The sequence below is a fragment of the Sorex fumeus genome, unplaced genomic scaffold (genome assembly GCF_029834395.1).
Source record: "Sorex fumeus unplaced genomic scaffold, SorFum_2.1 ptg000042l, whole genome shotgun sequence".
Classification (NCBI taxonomy): Eukaryota; Metazoa; Chordata; class Mammalia; order Eulipotyphla; family Soricidae; genus Sorex; species Sorex fumeus.
Window position 1 is genome coordinate 7,182,158 of NW_026606099.1, and position 19,005 is coordinate 7,201,162.

Below are 19,005 nucleotides of genomic sequence, written 5' to 3' on the forward strand. Positions count from 1 at the left end.
GGACAATCCCCTTCACTCTGAGCCCAAGGCTAGACGCTCCTCTGTCCTCTGCCTGTTTCAGGAACTAGGCTTACTAGGTTTTTCTTCATTTTCTTTTTCTCTGGGTGTTTTTTTTTTTGTTTTTAGTTTTTTGGGTTTTTTTTTTGCTTATTTGTCTGAGTCACATACAGGGGTGCTCAGGCATCACTCCTGGGTGTGCTCGTGGCACTGTGGGGGGCTGGGGTCTAGCTCAGATCACCTCTGTGTAAAGCACATGCTTAGTTCATGGAGCCGTCCCCCAGGCCACTCAGTTCGCTCGGAGCCACACAGCAGCCTCCCTTGCTGCATGGCCTCTCCCCCCTGGAGTCTCTGACCATCCTTAGTGCATTCGGGTCAGGAAACGGGATTTCCTTCCGGACCCTGGAGGCTGAAGTTACCATTTCCCAAGCCCAGCCTGAGCGACCCGCCCGCCACCATGTGGGAAAGGGAGGGTAGAAAGGTTTCATCAGGTTTTTACTTCTTCTTTTTTTTTTTTTACCTTGGCCACCTTGGCCTCATCCTTCTTCTTGGCGTTCTGCACAGCCTCCAAGTGGTGCCGGGCACAGTCGTAGTCCACGAGTTTCCGACCCCGCTTGGCGATTCTCTCCTAACCCAGGTCAGAGAGAGGGTCGTGATACTCATTTTTCAGTGGACAGGAAGGATGCCGGGAAACATATCAACAGAAAGCACTGTTCCTGGGACTTTTTAGCAATTGTCACATTCTGGAAGGGTTTTGTGCCCGAATGATCTCCCTCACTATCTAAAAAGAATCAAAATTCTCCACAGGCGGTGAGAGTTCCTGATCTGGGGGATGCAGAGATGGCTGAAAGGGCTAGCATGCAGGATGTGCATGCCGGAAGCTCAGTTCAATCCCTGGCATGTCATGTTCCCCAGAGCCAGCTGGAAATAGGCCCCGAGCCATCAGAATCTTCTGTATGCCTCCCCCTTTCCCCCCCCCGTCCAAAAAAAAAAAAAGTGAAATCCTGCAGAATATACAGAATTTGAGTCTTAGTATTTTCTATGAATCCACTATCAACTGGCCGCATCTAGCCGAAGTGGTGTTTAAAAATCCTAAGAAACTTAAATTCAAAACCAAAGTCAAGAGTTTGGGGGTTGGGTATTCCTCCCTTGGCTACGCCACTCTCTGCAGGGTTACATGTTTTCCTTTTTCTAAAATAAGTGCTGTTCCTCTATCCTATCAGGGTGCCTGCTTCCTTTACTTGCTTTCTTCCTTCTTAAATTTTATTTTAAGTACTGTGTGGTTGACAAAACTGTTAATAGCAGGGTTTCATGCATGAAACACTGTGGCACCACACCCTCCACCAGTGTCCACTTCCCTCCACCAATGCCCCAGTGTCTCTCCCAAGTCCCCCTCGCTTACAACTCTCAGAAAGAGAAAGAGAGAGGGAGTTCTGGAATTTACTCCTTAAGTCAAGGCCCATCTCCTTTAGGGCCTCCGTGGTCTCATCTATCATTTTTATGAAGCAGCACATGCCTTGCATGTGTGAGATTCCGGGTTCACTCCCTAGCACCATGAAAACAACAACAACCAAGTAAGATCAAATGCTGACTGGGAAGTGTTTTGAAACCCGAAAGAACCATAAAATACTAAACAATTACAAGCACTGAGAGAAACCTCATGCAACCTACAAGTTATACCCGTCTGAAATTGGCCTCTGTCTCTTTCTCTTAATCACAGAATTTGAAAGAATCTTCATGTTTATTTACCCAACCCAACTTCTTCTGTTGTTGGCCCAAACCCTTTAGTGCTCAGGGCTTACTTCTGGCTCTGGGCTCAGGAATCACTCCTGGAGGTGTTCAGGGGACCAAATGCAGGACCAGGGATTGAACTGGGGTCAGCTACATGCAAGCCAAGTGCATCAATTAATCCCTGTACTACCTCTTAGTCTGTAAATAAATTAACCAAGAACCGCCAGTCCTTTGAGCCATCTCTTTGGTCTTATTACCTTCACTCTCTCCCTGGTTGTGATTTTGGACCATGCCTTCTGGTTCCATGAGTGGTATGGAGCTATGGGGGAGCTCTTCACAGCTCACCGCAGGGGGTCTCCCTTGGTAGTGACTAGGGGACCATATGGTATTGGGGATCAAGCCCAGGACTCCCCCATAACAAAGCATGGACTTCAGTCCTGTGAGCTATCTCTCCATTCCCTTAATCCTTTTTTTGTTGTTGTTGCTGGTTTGGGGGTCACAGCTCACTGTGTTCAGGGTTTATCCCTTGATCTGTGGTCAGGGATCACTCCTGGTGGTGCTCAGAGGGACAACATGGGGCGCAAGGCAACGGCCCTCCCTGCTGCACTACTGCTGTAGCCCCCCAATCCTTTTCTTAACCTACATTACTTCACTCTTTACCACAGGGTCTCATTCTACTTATTACGTTTCACCCACTTGTTCTCGCACTGTGAACCACTACTGATTTGTAAATCAAGTACCTTAATCTCAGTGAACTGGGCAACATAGTTTTCCATGGTTCTCAGAGCCTGGTCAGCCAGTTTCTCTTCATAGTCTTCCCACAGGAGGTCAGTGTTCTATGGGAGAGAGGCCGGAAGTGTGTGCTGGGTGCTCCCTTTTAGACACTGTATATCCCGGAAATACGCAAATTCTCCACTACAAGACTTTAGCAGTGGAGCACTGTGTTCAGAACAGCATGTAGGAGCCTGGGAGAGAGATGAATGCAAAAACATCCCTTCCCCCAAGGAACTGCCCCCAGGAGTCAGGACACATTCCGGGAATAGGAACAGTGGAAGAACAGGTCAGTCTTAGAATCTCGAGGGTGAAGGGCAGGGAGGTCTGGGGCGGAAATTACTCCAGGGAGCCAGTTCTTAAAACCACCAACAAGGTTTTGTGCAGGCAAAACTTTCTTGGGATCTTAATGAAGAAAAGAGGCTCAAAACCAAAGGAATTCAGAAACTGGAAAGACCGTTTTCACCTTCTTCCATCCATCATCTTCCTACCACTCAGGACTGAGGCAAATAAATAAACAGCAGAAACGGGTGCCTTTGTTTTCCTATTTGCTTGGACAGAGAAAAGGCTGAAGACAGTCACGTGTTGTCCAGAAAATTCTTACCCCTACAATGGTCTTGAGTTCCTCATGACCTTCCCACTCGCTGCTGTAGATCTCCTGCAGAGTTTCTGATACTCTCTTAGAACTTTCGTGCATCACTGAAAGAAGAGAACTCAGTGGTACTAGAAAAATCTCCAAAAATTAGTCCAGTAAGACCTCAAGGGGAACAGACAAATCTGCCCGTCATGAATTCATCACGACCCTCTCAGAAGGCATGAGTTATCAGTGAGGGAAGCGACATTGGGCTGGAATGGGGAAAGCTACTCTTTCTTAGGGGCCGTCATTCCTGCCCCTCTTTCTGGAGCCAGAGCGATAGCATAGCGGGTAGGGCATTTGCTTTGCACACAGCTGACCCGGGTTCGATTCCTCCGCCCCTCTCAGAGAGCCCAACAAGATACCGAGAGTATCTTGCCCGCACGGCAAAGCCTGGCAAGCTACCCGTGACGTATTCGATATGCCAAACACAGTAACGAGTCTCACAATGGAAACGTTACTGGGCCCGCTCGAGCAAATCAATGAACAACGGGAGGATGGTGTTACAGTGCTGCTTAGTCCACAAGCCTAGGGGTGGGTGAGCGATATAAAGTCTGAGTATGGACATTTTCTCCGCATTAATCAGACTCTTAGTACCTACATGAATTTCCTCTGCATTCTCCTGTACTACAGACCCACCTTTCACTGCATTAAGGAAGTTCTTCAGGTCCTTGTACAGCTTGCAGCCCTCTGCCTGAAAGAGAAGTGCCATGGTGACTAAGGAGATAAATACACTTGATAAGATGCTCTGGAGGTCAAAGGAGAAACAGAGGTTAATTAATTATGGTTTGGCGGCCACACTCAGCAGTGCTCAGGGGCTACTCCTAGCTCTGTGCTCAGGAGTGTTCAGACCAAATGAGATGCTGGAGACTTGAACCAGGGTTGCAGCCATTGTGGCCACATGCAAAGCATGTTATCTTCCCTCCTGTACTCTTTCTCCAGCCCGAGACATAGTTTAAAAGCAGAAATGAATCCTGAGTTTCCTCCAAAGATCTGCAAATGCTATAAATGAACCTCTATTATTTTTTATCAATAAGTTACAGACTCTTTGGGGGCAATTTTTTGTTTGTTTTGTCTTCTTTTGGGGGGCCTCCCCAGTGGTGCTGGGGGACCATGTGGTTTCAGGAATTGAACTCAGAGTCTCCCCACATGCAAAGCACCCCACCCGCAGTACTATCTTTCCAGCCGTCATTTTATGTCTCTAACTTCATTTGGAATCTCTCCAGCCTGAGTCACCCGGCATCTGTCTTCCTGACTGACAGATGTGGCATTCAGAGTTCACACTTGTCTGAGAGTCAAAAACTTGTTTATATTACCAGTCTACTTCAGTTTTCTCATTTTTGAATGTAGAGGACCAGGTAAGGCTATTTCTACCTCTTTATCTTATGCTTCTTAATCAACATTTTTTCTGAGCTCTTGCCAAATTTTTGTCTGCAGCATCAAGTCTGAATTAGTCCACCCATTCTACAAATACGATAGCCTTTAGTTAAGGAGCTACTCACTCTGAAAATTTCGGCAATCAGCTAGTCTGAGCTGAGCTATGTCGAGACATGAGGGTATGAAAATGCACAAGGCCCCTGTCTTGGGGTTCCCTACTTGCTGGAGAAAAATGAACTCAAAGCAACTCATACTTAGCGAAATAAATATAACTAATGGAGATCTGAGGGGAAAGATGGAATTTTATATATATATATGTATATATATATATATATATATGCCACACTTGGTTATGCTCAGGGCTTACTCCTGGCTCTGTGCTTAGGGGTCACTTGGGGACCATGGGGGTTGCCTGGGAATTGAATCCACAAGGCAAGTGACCTATTCACTATACTATTGTTCTGGCTCCAAGATTTACGTTTATAGCCAATGAGTTGGGTTTTTTGTTTGTTTGCTTTGCTTTTAGGTGATGCTCAGGGGTTACTCCTGGTTCGTGCACTCAGGAATTACTCCTGGCGGTGCTCGGGGGACCATATGGGATGCTGGGAATCGATCCCGGGTCGGCCGCGTGCAAGGCAAACGCCCTACCCGCTGTGCTGTCGCTCCAGCCCCGAAGCATTCTTTTCTCGAGTGCTCCCTCCCTTCCTTGCTCCCCACTCCACTGAGCCACAGGCAACATTACCATAGTCCTAAGTTTCTCCCTGACTTGGGAGTTTCTTTCCCTTCTACTCTTCAATAAACTTTTGTATTAAAAAATAGATAAATGAGGGGCTGGAGCGATAGCACAGCGGGTAGGGCGTTTGCCTTGCACGCGGCCGACCCGGGTTCGATTCCCAGCATCCCATATGATCTCCTGAGTACCGCCAGGAGTAACTCCTGAGTGCAGAGCTAAGAGTAACCCCTGTGCATCGCTGGGTGTGACCCAACAAAAGCAAAAAAAAGAATAGATAAATGAACCCTCTTTCTTATATAATATTAAAATCTACAGTACTATAGGCGGGCCAGAGCAATAGTACAGCAGGTAGGGTACTTGCCTTGCAAAGTCAGCCCAGTTTAATCCCCAGCACCATAAATGATCCCCCAAGCCCACCAGGAGTGATCACTGAGCACAGAGCCAGGAATAAGCCCTGAGCACTGCTGGGTGTGTCCCCAAAGCAGAATGAAGCAAAAAAAAAAAAAAAGAAACCACAATTTTGGTTTTAAGGAAAGGAAAAGAAAATGAAAGCAGAGCACCCAAAAAGACACTGTCTAGAGAACTTTGATCAGGATCCGAGTTAAGTTGCGAGACTGTGAAATCAGACCAAGAAAGTTTGGTGTTGCGGCCTCCAGTGAGCCTCACAGCTCTGTGCTCATGGGTTCCAACTCAATGTCCAGGAGACTATGTGATACTAGAAACTGAACCTGCGTCTCTCATGCAAAGTATGTGCTCAGCCCATTAAGTCATCTCTCCAGTCCAACACTAGGAAGTTCTGAAAGTAATATTAATTAAAAATTACTTTGAGTTGGGGCTGGAGCAATAGCACAGCAGATAGGGTGTCTGCATTGCATGCAGCCAACCTGGGTCTGATCCCCAGCATCCCGTATGGTCCCCCGAACACTGCCAGGGGTAATTCCTGACTGCATAAGCCAAGAGTAACCCCTGTGCATTGCCGAGTGTGACCCAAAAAGCAAAAAAAAAATTACTTTGAGGGGTACAAAAACACAATTGTGAATGTAGGCCAGAGAGAGAGAGAGAAAAAGAGAGTTCTGTAGGCTGAGCAGGTGACTTTGCCCCCAGGTGACTTTCAGGTTTAATCCCCTGTGGGGATCAAACCCCTGAACACTGCCCAGTGTGGTCCCAAAGCAAAACAAAACAAAAAAATGGGAGAGGGGCTGGAGCAACAGTACAGCTGGGAGGGCATTTGCTTTGCAAGCAGACAACCCAGGTTTGAGCTCTGCCATCCCATGTGGTCCCTCGAGCACCACCAGGAGTAACAGTGCAGAGCAAGGACTAATCCCTGAGCATCACCGGGTGAGACCCAGAAAGAAAAAAATGAATGAGAAATAAAGCTTTAAAACAAAAACCCAAAACATGGTTGGAGCATGAGAGGGTATAAAATGCTTACTTTAAGTGATTGTTAATTGGTTTTAGAACCACACCCCAGGTGATCAGGAGCTATTCCTGCACAGCTCAGGGGTCACTGCCCATGACTAACTGGGGGGGAGGGCACACTCCGCAGTGCTCAGGTCTTTCTCCTGGCTGTGCTCAGGGATCACTCCTGGTGATGCTTGTGGGCTAGATGTGGTGCAGGGAACAGACTGGGGTCAGCCAGTGCAAGGTATTACCCCTATACTGTCGCTCCAGTCCAGCTTTCTAATTCCATTTTTTCTTGGTATATTTTCCAATTACATTTTTCGTAGCTAGACAGTTACACCCACCAACTGTCGTGTAACCCCAACAACGGCCAGGATCCAGAGATTATCACACTCAGCTCCTGGGAGAGAACAAGGCAGAGTCTCCTACCCTGTGCCTGACTGTCCTCACCAGGGCCCAAGAGCTGAAGACCTCCGGGCCCCAGCCAAGGCTATGCTGGGACCACTCTCCACACACTTGGATGAGCCTCACGCATAAAAGAACTGGCAGAGGAACCCAGGTGTGTGGGACCCGGGGCTGAGATCTCCAAGCCTGCGCGGTTTGGGACTGGACCTGCCAGTAGCTAGACAGTTATACCCACCAACTGCCGTGTAACCCCAATAACGGCCAGGATCCAGAGATTATCACACTCAGCTCCCGGAAGCATGCGGCCGCATTTGCGGCCGCGTGACATCTTATCATTCTCCTAACTCTGAAAGAGCCTTGAATATGGCACTTTTTAAAAAAAATCTCAGGGCTAGGACGAAGGAGACGTTACTGGGGCCTGCTCGAGGCAATTGACGAATAACAGGATGGTTGTGGTTATGATTTTTTGTAACCCCAACAACGACCAGGATCCAGAGATTATCACACTAAGCTCCCGGAAGAGAACAAAGTAGAGTCTCCTACCCCGTGCCTGACTGTCCTCACCAGGGCCCGGCAGTCAAAGACCTCCAGAACCAGCCACCACCATGCTGAGACCACTCTCCACACGCATGAAGGTACCGGCAGAGGAACAAAGGCATGTGGGTCCCGCGGCTGAGATCTCCAAGCCTGCTCAGATCGGGGCTGAGCATCCTCCACCCAGATCTTCCATCTTCCAGTAGGCGGGGGTCACACCCACCAACTGGCCCCCTGGGGCCGTGTAATCCCATCAACGGACAAGACCCAGAGACTATAAAACCCAGCTCCCGGAAGTGCGCGGCCGCAAATGCCTTATTATCTCATTCTTGCTTTTGACAACCTGTCAGGGCACCGAATGGAAACTGCCCACACGACAGAGTCTGGAAAACTCCCCGTGGCATACTAAATATGCCAAATACCAGTAACAATGATGGGTCTCATTCTCCTAACCCTGAAAGAGCCTTGAATGTGGCACTTTTTAGAGTCTCAGGGCTAGGACGAAGGAGACGTTACTGGTGCCTGCTCGAGGCAATCGACGAACAACAGGATGATCGTGATCGTGATCGTGATTTTCCGATTTGTTGGAATGAGTAGAAAAGCTAGTTTTAGGTATCACAATGGCCTTGAGGTTCTATTTTATGGTTCTGGGGCCACACCTAGCAGTGCTGAGGGCTACTCCTGGCTTGGTGCTCAGGGGTCACTTCTAAGGAGACCACTCAGCAGTGGGGATCAGATCAAGGCTTCAGGCATTCAAAGTGTGTGCTCCGACCCAGTGGCTCCATCATTCCAGCCTGTTTCCTTTTACAGGGGCCGTGCCCACTACTGCTGCAAACCCAGCACCACTCTGGAACAGAGCTTGACCCAGCTCAGGGGTGGGGTGGTGTCAGAGAGGATGACCAGGATCACACCAGCAGTGTCTGGAGGGACACATGGCACCAGGGATCAAACTCAGGGCCTTGCACAAGTTAGGCATAAGTTGTACCATAAAGGTAAAAGGTAAAGGCCCTCCCGTTGATCGTCGATTTGCTCGAGCGGGCCCAGTAACGTCTCCATTGGAGACTTTGTTGTTACTGTGTCTGGCATATCGAATACTCTCGGTAGCTTGCCGGGCTCTCCGAGAGGGGCGGAGGAATTGAACTCGGGTCGGCCATGTTGGCCGCTTGTAAGGCGATCGCCCTACCCGCTGTGCTATCGCTCCAGCCCATGGTTCTATTTTATTTAGCTTGGTTTGTTTGGGTTTGGCAGCCACATCTGCCAGCGCTTGGGGGTTAATCCTTGTATGGTCCTTCACAGAAAGTCATCACTGGTCTGGAAGGCTGCAAAGGAGGCCTAGTGGTGCCTGGTAACCTGGGTGATGGAAACCCTTCTAGACACCAGGAGAGAATCATCTCAGCATCCTCTCTCCAGTTTTATGGGGTTTTTTTTTGCTTTTTGGGTCACACCTGGCAATGCACAGGGCTTACTCCTGGCTCTGCACTCAGAAATTACTCCTGGCGGTGCTCAGGGGACCATATGGGATGCTGGGAATCGAACCCGGGTCAGCCGCGTGCAAGGCAAACGTCCTACCCGCTGTGCTATCTCTCCAGCCTCCCTCTCTCCAGTTTTAATGGCCCACATTCTTAGAGCTTGATAAAGAAATACTCACCCACCCACTTTTGTTAAAAACGTATAAAAGGGAAAACCTTCTTCTAAATCCTACTTTTGGAGACCCTATCATCCGAGCCTTACTCTCCCTTCCTTTTTTCCCCTGAAGTCTTTTAAAGAGCTACTTGCTCTTCATTTTACAGAAAACTTTGTCTTCCAGACCTTTGCTTCCAGTTTTGACTGCTGGAGGACAAGAACCTGAATGTCTGTGCCTGCTCCAACAGGATCAATCCTGGACCTGCCTGAGTGACCATAACTGGGACTGAACCCAGGTCTGAATGCAAGGCAAATGCCTTCTTTGAGCCATCTCTCCAGCCCTGCGATTATATTTTAAAAGTCATCTAGAAGGCCTAGAAGATAGTACAGGATGAAAGGCTCTTGCCTTGTACGTGGCCAGTCCTGGATAAATCCCAGCACTGCCGTAAGCACCAAGCCAGGAATAAACCCTGAGCACAACAGGGTGTGGCCCCAAAACCAAATACTCATTTAGAGAGACTGTTCAGTGAGCAGGGCCGCTCCCCACTCCCCCACCACCCCACCCATGATTTTGATCAGTCAGCTACTGAATTAGATGATAGCTAATATTATTATGATTTTTAAGAATTACTTTCCAGGGCCGGAGCGATTGTACATCAGATAGCGTGTTTGCCTTGCACGCAGCCAACCTGGGTTCAATCCCCGGCATCCCATGTGGTTCCCCCAGCACTGCAAGGAGTAATTCCTGAGTGCAGAGTCAGGAATAACCCCTGAGCATCGCTGGGTGTGACCCAAAAAGCAAAAAAAAAAAATAATAATAATAATAAAAAATGTAAATCCTTGGATTTTTCTGAGCAATAAAGGTGTCTCTGTTATTCATAGGCGGTCCCTAAACAAATGACTCCTCTGGAGGGAGGCTGGTCTTGTGAAGACAACCTTGTGAGCACTGGAGCAAGGAGACCTGTGGGATGGTAGACCCAGGAGGGTGCTCATTTCCACTTTGCATGCAGCCCACGGGGACTAGATCCCTGACATCCGCTATGTTCTCCCAGCACCACTAGAGGAGAAACCCCTGAGCATCTTCGGGTGTGGCCCTAAAACAAACAGAGTCTCTGTGTAAGGAGATCGCAGCCAGGCTCAATGTCTCCCCTGCATGGTGAGCTGTAAGGTTGTAAGTGTGCTGGAAGGTTGAAGTGCTAAAAACGCGGATCCTGGGGCTGGAGAGATAGCAAAGCGGGGAAGGCGTTTGCCTTGCATGCGGCTGACCCGGGTTCGATTCACAGCATCCCATATGGTCCCCTGAGCACCGCCAGGAGTAACTCCTGAGTGAAGAGCTAGGAGTAACCCCTGTGCATTGCCAGGTGTGACCCAAAAAGCAAACATAAATAAATAAATAAATAAATAATTTTTAAAAATGCGGATCCTCCCAGATTTCACCTCCACTGTTCCTTCATGTGCTGATATGAATTGGAATTCTTTCTAATGCAATTACCATGGTAACGATGGGCTTTTCTAAAGCCTAACTTATGGCAGTTTAGGGCCTTCTAGCTCCATGTGTAGCAAGCTGGTGATTTGGGAATTGGAGCTAGTGGCTGGTGTCTGAAGTGAAGCAGTGAGGGATGTGCTGTGAAATGGGACCCGACTCTGGGAAGTCAGTTTTGCAATCACTGCCCTGGAACTGGGTAAGTTTATAATTCTCTAGTGAGGATCACAACATCTAGGACTGATAGAAGAAATGCGTGTCAGGCACATGGAGATATGGAGATGGAATAACGAATGTGTGTATGTGTGTGTGTGTGTGGGGGGGAATACCCAGCAGGGCTCAGGGCTTACCCCGGTTCTGTGCTCAGGGATTACTCTCGGCAGTTTTTGGGGAAACATACGTGGTGCCAGCCCAGCTATGTACAAGGCAAGCACCTCAACCCCTGTCCTATCTCACCACACTCCCACTTTTTAAAAAGCAGATAGAAGACTTTATTTATTTATTTATTTATTTATTTATTTATTTATTTATGTTTCTGGGCCACTGTGGGCTTTGTTCACGGCTTACTCCTGGCTCTGTGCTTAGGGGACCATCTGTAGTGCCAGGGATTAAACCTGGGTCAACCACATGCAAGGCAAGTCCTATGCGCTACACTATTGCTCAGGCCCAAGAGATAACTTCATTCTCTTGCTGCTGTTTTGGCATAGACATTGCCAATTACCTACTTCTTTTTCTTTGCAGTAACGTTTCCCCACTGATAGCCTGGAGGACCATGTAAAATATTTTATATATAATTACCTCTGATGTCCAGTGCAAGGGCTGGAGCAATAGCACAGCGGGTAAGGCATTTGCCTTGCATGCAGCCAACCTGGCTGACCTGAGTTCGATTCCTCCGCCCCTCTCGGAGAGCCTGGCAAGCTACCAAGAGTATCTCGCCCGCACGGCAGAGCCTGGCAAGCTCCCCGTGGTGTACTGGATATGTCAAATACAGTAACAAAAAGTCTTGCAATGTTACTGGGCCCACTTGAGCAAATCGATGAACAACAGGAGGATAGTGACAGTGACAGTCGAGTGCAAATCAAGGAAAGAATGAGAATAGGAGGGGAAAAAAGTGAGAATAGGTGTGTGATGAGAGTGACAGGTGAACAATGGAGGTAATACTTTAGGATGAATGTCAACGGAGAGGCAGCATGGGAAGCAGAGAGAGCAAGGTGGCTGAGATAGGAAGAGCCCTTGGAGAAGGAGGAGGGCCCTGCAGGAAATGAATTTGCTCACAATGAAGTGTTAGAAGAGAACAGTGCAGAGTCTCCTGCCTCCGTACCTGGCTATCCTCACCGGGGTCCCTTGGAGGAGGGTGGGTTGAGTTTCCCTCCCCACCCCGAGCAGAGCCCCAGCAGCTGAAGACCTCCGGGACCCAGCCAAAGCCATGCTTAAGACCACTCTCCACATGTTCAGATGAGCCTCACGCGTGAAGGAACCGGCAGAGTAACCGAGGTGTGCGGGATCCGGATCTCCAAGCTTGCTCGGATCGGGACTGGGGCCTCCTCCACCCAGATCCCCCATCTTCCAGTATGTAGGCATTACACCCACCAACTGTCCCCGGTGCTGTGTGATCCCATCAACAGCCAAGACCCAGAGACTATAAAACCCTACTCCCGGAAGCACGCGGTCACATCTGCAGCCACATGACATCTTATTATCTGTTCTTACTCTGGAGAACCTGGCAGGCTACCAAAAGTATCCTGTCCACACGGCAGAGTCTGGCAAACTCCCTGTGGTGTATTCAATATGCCAAAAGCCAGTAACAATGATGGATCTCATTCTCCTGACCCTGAAGAAGCCTCGAATGTAGTACTTTTAAAATCTCAGGGCTAGGACAAAGGAGATGTTAATGGGGCCTGCTCAAGGCAATCAAAGAACAATAGGATGACAGTGACAGACAGTGAAGTGTTAGGGTGTCACTGTATCTTGGGGAACTACTAGGAGAAGACACGTGACAGACTCAAAACTCAAGTCAGCAGGAACAGGAAAAGAGAGTCTCTCTGGCCCCAAGGTAGGAAAGAGCAGAAAGTCGCCCTGGGCCCTGATCCCTGAGGAAGGGTGAGTCAGGGTCGCTGGCTGGTTTGCAGAACCCTCTGTCCACCTGCCACTTAGCCAGTATCTTCTCTCCGCCTCCAAGCAGCCCTTCCCCACACTCCCGATTTACCTGTTGATGGTAGAAGTTGTGGGCATTTTGTTCAAAGCGTTCATCTTTGGTTTCCACAGCTTTCCCCAACTTCTGCAGTACCTGGGATGTAAGTCAGAAAGTCCCGTAAGTTACAGTCAAGGCTCTCCCATCGATCAGCATCACAAGGCCCTGAGTTTTATGTTTGCTTTGGTTTTGCCTTTTTTTGGGTCACACCTGGCGATGCACAGGGGTTACTCCTGGCTCTGCACTCAGGAATCACTCCTGGCGGTGCTCGGGGGACCCTATGGGATGCTGGGAATTGAACCTGGGTTGGCTGCGCGCAAGGCAAACGCCCTCCCTGCTGTGCCATCACTCCAGTCCCATGGCCCTGAGTTTTAGAAGGGACCGAAAGGAACAGAAGGCCATGGTTGCATCAGCCTTCCATAATTAGCAAGGCAACACTGTGGCCTGGGGAGGTAGCTCAGTGGGCGAAGTACTTGCCTCGCTCACAGGAAGCCCAGGTTCAATCCCTGGGGCTGCAAGTCTCCTACCACTGAGCACAGAGCCAGGAGGGGCCCATGAGTACTGCCAGGTATGAGCAAGCCTCCAACACGGAGGGGGAAAAAGAGAAATTAACGCTTAGTTGGGGGAAAAATAACGTTTAGTGGTTGTTTTCACATTGAGGACATTTTAGGGATATGAAGCAGAATGTGAGGAAGTATATAAAAGGTTCCGAAAATACATGGTAGATTTTCCTGGAATGCAGTATTATTGACAAGGGGCTTTTCTTTTTTTTGAGGGGGGGAGGGGAATGCCACGTAAAATGAAGCATAATAAGAAGAATGTAAAATGTATATTGGCTTTTAAAAATAAAAAGCGGGGCTGGAGTGATAGCACAGAGGGTAAGGCGTTTGCCTTGCATGCAGCCTGACCTGGGTTCGAGTCCCAGCATCCCATATGGTCCCCCAAGCACGGCCAGGAGTAATTCCTGAGTGCATGAAGCAGGAGTAACCCCTGTGCATCACTGGGTGTGACCCAAAGAGCAAAAAATAAAAAATAAAAAACAAAAAACAAGTAGGATGCTTGCCTTGCACGTGGCTGGCCCAGGTTCAATTCCCAGCATCCCTTTGGTCTCCCAAGGGAGAGAGGGATCAGAGGATCCACTATATTGGAATAATTCCAAGAACCTCCAGGAATAATTTTTATTTCATTTTTTTTTTTTTTGCTTTTCGGGTCACACCTGGTGATGCTCTGGTGTGACCCAAATTTACCCAATTTACTCTTGGAATTGCTCCTGGCGGTGCTCGGGGAACCATCTGGGATGCCGAAGACTGAACCCGGATCAGATGTGTGCAAGGCAAATGCCCTACCCACTGTACCATCACTCTGACCCCAATTCTTGAACGCAGAGCCAGGAGTTACCACCTGAGCATTGCCAAGTGTAGCAAAAAAAAAAAACCAAAAAATTAAAAAATAATTAATAAAAACACCCATGGGGGCAGGGGCTGGAGAGACAGTACAGCAGGTAAGGCACTTGCCTTGCATACTGTCGACCTATGTTTGATTCCCAGCACCACATACGATACCTGCAGCACTACCAGGAATGTCCCTGAGCACAGAGTTAGGAGTAAGCCTGAGTACAGCCAGCTGTGGCTCCCAAACCAAACACAATAAAAGGGACTTGAAGTGATGTCTCACTTGAAACCCACTTGCAGGTGTTCCAGCAAATTCCTCTATAAAATGTTACGTTAGAGAGCTGGGCAGAAACCTCTTAGAGGGGGCGGAGCCACAGAACAGTGGGGAGGGCGCTTGCCTTGCAGGTGCCAACTCAGGTTGAATCCTCAGCATCCCACATGGTCCCCCGAGCATGGCAAGGAACACGGAGCCAGGAGGAACCCCTGAGCACCACGAGGTGTGGCCCAAAACCAAACAAAACGTAGACAGGCCACTATGGGAAACGCTGACAAGTCCTGATATTTGAATCTCAGCTAAAATAAATGCTATCCATGTCCACTTCCTCTCCACCCGGGATCCTGGTGCAACGCAAAAGACCTGGAAATGAGGAAGATCCAGTATTTGCTCTCACAGGGAACAATCACTTATAAACAAACGATTTAACATAGTAACAAACTCCCAATGCTTCTACATGTAAGCTGTTTTTGGAAAAAGGGACTCTCGTTCCCCCATTCCCCCGAGTCCTGTGAGTCAGAATCCCAGGAGTTGCCCTCACCTGCCTCCATCAAATCCCTCACTATTCCCACTGATGCTCGCCAGTCCCACTGCTGTAGTTTTAGTGTGGGCCTTTATTGTTCTCACATGGCTTGTTCCAATGGACCTCTTATTGCTTTATTGCCAAACTTTTGCTTTTTAAAAATTTTTTTGGGGCTGGAGCAATAGCACAGCGGGTAGGGCGTTTGCCTTGCATGCGGCCAACCTGGGTTCGATTCCCAGCACTCCATATGGTCCCCCAAGCACCAAGCACCGCCAGGAGTGATTCCTGAGTGCAGAACCAGGAGTAACCTCTGAGCATCAGCTGGGTGTGACCCAAAAAGCAAAAAAAGAAAAAAAAATTTTTTTTACAAACTTGATTGAATTCTAGTGTGAGATACAGAATTATGAAGTTGTTCATGCTTGAGTTTCAGTTATACAACATCCCAACACCCATCCCTTCCCCAGTGTCCACTTCCCTCCACCAATGCCCCCAGTTTTTCTCCCACTCCCCAGCCTGCCTCTAGGGCAGGCACTTTTCTTTCTTCCTTCTAGGCACTGGAGTTTACAATACTGTTACTGAGTGTTAGCTCAGCACTCAGTTCCGGTCCAGGGCGATCACTTCTCACCATTACTTCTCTGACCTACCCACCCTCCCCCAACCGTGGCAAGCTATCTATTAAGGACCAGTCCTTCTGGCCTTAGTTCTTCTAGTCTTTAGGTATTAGTCTCCTTCTGTGTTTCTTTCCCACAAATGAACGTCTGTCCATCTCCTCTGATTCATTTCACTCAGCATGACACTCTGCATGTCCATCCATGTTGCAAATTTCATGACTTTCATTTTCCCCCCTCATGGCTGCATAGTATTCCATAGAGGTAGATGTACCATCACTTCTTTATCCACTGTCTGGTTCTTGTTTTCCTTTAAGCAGACCCTCCCAGAGAGGCTGGGGAAAATCAGCGTCAAGGATCCAACATGGGCCTTGTACATGCAAAGCCAGCACTCCAGCTTTCCAAGCTATCTTTCCTGGCCCCACACTGGAGCGCACAAGCTTTTGATGAGGGCAGAGTGATATTACAGTGGGTGAGGGACTTGGCTTGCCCAGCATGCAGCAGATCCAGGCATGATGAATCCTCAGCACCACACATGATGCCTCAAGCACTGCCAGGAATGATGCCTGGGCACAGAGCAGGGGTCAGCCTGAGCACAGACAGGTATGGATCCCAGAGCAGCAAAACAAAGCAACCAAACACAACCTTTTGATGATCTTCCCCATTCGCTTAATCCGTACATTTTTTTTTCTTTTGCTTTTGGGCAATGCACCTGGCGATGCACAGGGATTCCTCCTGGCTCTGCACTCAGGAGTTACTCCTGGCGGTGCTCAGGGGACCATATGGGATGCTGGGAATCGAACCCAGGTCGGCCGCATGCAAGGCAAACGCCCTGCCCGCTGTGCTATCTCTCCAGCCCTAATCCGTACATTTTTGATAAATGCCATTATGTAGCTGCAAATTATAGTTCAAGCTGGACCACACAATAGGTCTCCTTAAGCACACCCTTCAGGAAGCCTCAGCTCCCATTATCCCTCCTTCCTGCCGGTTGCCCTCCTTGACATTTTCTCTAGTTACTAGACAAGCCACAGCATTGTCTGTAACGGATGGGGTTCTCTCTTTCTGGACAGCCCCTTGCCACCTTATCTTTCAGGGAAACGTTAAAACCACCCAGTTCCTCTGTACATCTCTTGTGACTAAGACATTTATTCATTCTGTTAACTAAGATACAACTTCTATACCAAACATATACATCTATAACTTTTATCTTTTATTTTTTGCTTTTTGGGTCACACCTGGCAATGCACAGGGGTTCCTCCTGGCTCTGCACTCAGGAATTACTCCTGGCGGTGCTCGGGGGACCCTATGGGATGCTGGGAATCAAAGATAAAGTTCCTCCTCTGTAGAACATCTAAAATGCCCAATAAAATGCCTGACTTATCTGCCAGAAAATAAAAGCAAAAACTGAGACAAAAGCCATGTCAACAAAAAAATGGGTAAATCTGTGATATTAGTAAGCCAGGGACCCTGGGCTTGCCCTGAGACATTGTGTTTATTCTGGGAATTGAGAGTCTAAATGAAACTGACCGTTGAACTCTAGAAACAGGAACATAACCTTAGGACTAAAGAAATGGGGTGAAGTATAAATGGGACACCCACCAAAATGAAAATATCATGTTCTAAATACACCATATTGAACGCACTTGTCTTTTCTAAAATCCCCTAGACGGGAAACAATGGGGATCTATGCCACTATTAGAACTGAAAGAGAGACCCATGGCAATTGGGCCCTAGCAAAGCAAGTCCCAGCCCATGTCCCGTCCTGCAGCTGCGGCAGGCTAGCAACATCAAGTACCCCCAAATCCTCCCTGCACCTGGAATTCGCCAGATAAGGCCACAAGGCTGGAGAAGGCCTAATGAGGCATCTCCTTGTCCTGGAATCCACCTAACAAGGCCCAACACCAAGTACCTCCCTCTCCTCCTTGCACCTGGAATTCGCCAGATAAGGCCACAAGGCCGGAGAAGGCCTAATGAAAAGGCCTAATTGACTGCCCGCTGGGAGGGCCTGGTGACAGGTACAGAAGAGAGTGGCTGGTGCTGATGGCTTGTTGCAAAATGATTGGCTGCCTGCGTGCAGCATCTAATGTGAAAATTCAAATGTATTGGGTGATTTGTGCGCGGGCTTTCTGAAATGCGCGGGAAGATGCCCTATAAAAAGCCCCCTTTGAAGAGGCTCCGGGCTCTCAGTCACTGACGGTTTGCAGTCATGCTGTGAGCCTGAGCATGCTCGAATAAACCTCTTGATTTCTCATGGACTTGGTCTCTCAGAGTTTTCCTTGACAGGTGAGGCTGTCCTGAGCTCGGACCCTAACAGAATAACTCTGGAGTTCAAGGCAAATGCTCTACCCGCTGCGCTATCGCTCCAGCCCCGCATCTATGTCACTGTCACGGTCCTCCCGTTGATCATCGATTTGCTCGAGCGGGCCCAGTAACGTCTCCATTGTGAGACTTGTTGTTACTGTGTCGGGCATATCGAATACGTCCCGGGGAGCTTGCCAGGCTTTGCCGTGCGGGCGAGATACTCTCGGTAGCTTGCCGGGCTCTTCGAGAGGGGCGGAGGAATCGAACTCGGCTTGGCTGGGCAGGCTGCGTGCAAGGCAAATGCACTACCCGCTGTGCTATCGCTCCAGCCACTTATCTAAAACTTTTATTATTTATCTACATCTCTTTTTGTTCCCTGGGACCACACCCAGATGTGTTCGGGGTTTACTCCTGGCTCTGCACTCAGGGATCATTCCTGGCAGTGCTCAAACCATAAGCAGTGCCAAGAATTGAACCTGGATCAGCAGCACGCAAAGTGCCCTACCCCCAGTACTCTCTCTTCAGTCCCTCTTTGAGTCCTTGAAAATTATAAGGTCTTGGAGTCAGTAGATGGCGCAAAGAGGTGAGCATAGAGGGTCATGCCTTGCTAGATTCAATCCTCCACACTATGAGAACATTCGAGCACCACCAAAGCAACTCCGAGGTACAGAGCTAGGAGTACACAGCTAGTTCCTGAGCTCACTGGGTGTGTCCCCAAAACAAAAAAGTTAACTGTGAGCTCCTTGGTAGCTGGGCACTTGTTTTACTGACATAGATGTCACAGTATCCAAAACATTTCACTCTTACAACAGGAAGGGGAGACTGATAAAAAATAAATAATGGACTGAGACTTGAAATGAAATTTTGTTAGATGGGAATACAGTGTAAGGAGTGAGAGGGGTCGAACGAATTCCAGGCATACCACTTGCACACAGTCACGGGAGTATGTAAAAGCCACTTGCAGGGGGGCTGGAGCAATAGCACAGCCGGTAGGGCGTTTGCCTTGCACGCAGCTGACCCAGGTTCGA

General features: G+C 48.7%; 1 protein-coding gene across 1 annotated transcript in view; it reads right to left on the bottom strand.

Annotated features, from left to right (window-relative positions):
- Nucleotides 1-19,005, bottom strand: part of BIN2 (bridging integrator 2) — a 40,906-nt gene that overhangs the window by 14,098 nt on the left and 7,803 nt on the right. Inside the window, exons 2-6 of the mRNA XM_056120161.1 lie at nucleotides 12,896-12,976; nucleotides 3,773-3,827; nucleotides 3,104-3,198; nucleotides 2,469-2,564; nucleotides 518-625 (exon numbers count right to left, since the gene is read on the bottom strand). Coding sequence (XP_055976136.1) covers nucleotides 518-625; nucleotides 2,469-2,564; nucleotides 3,104-3,198; nucleotides 3,773-3,827; nucleotides 12,896-12,976 — 435 coding nt within the window. The remainder of the gene's footprint in view (nucleotides 1-517; nucleotides 626-2,468; nucleotides 2,565-3,103; nucleotides 3,199-3,772; nucleotides 3,828-12,895; nucleotides 12,977-19,005) is intronic.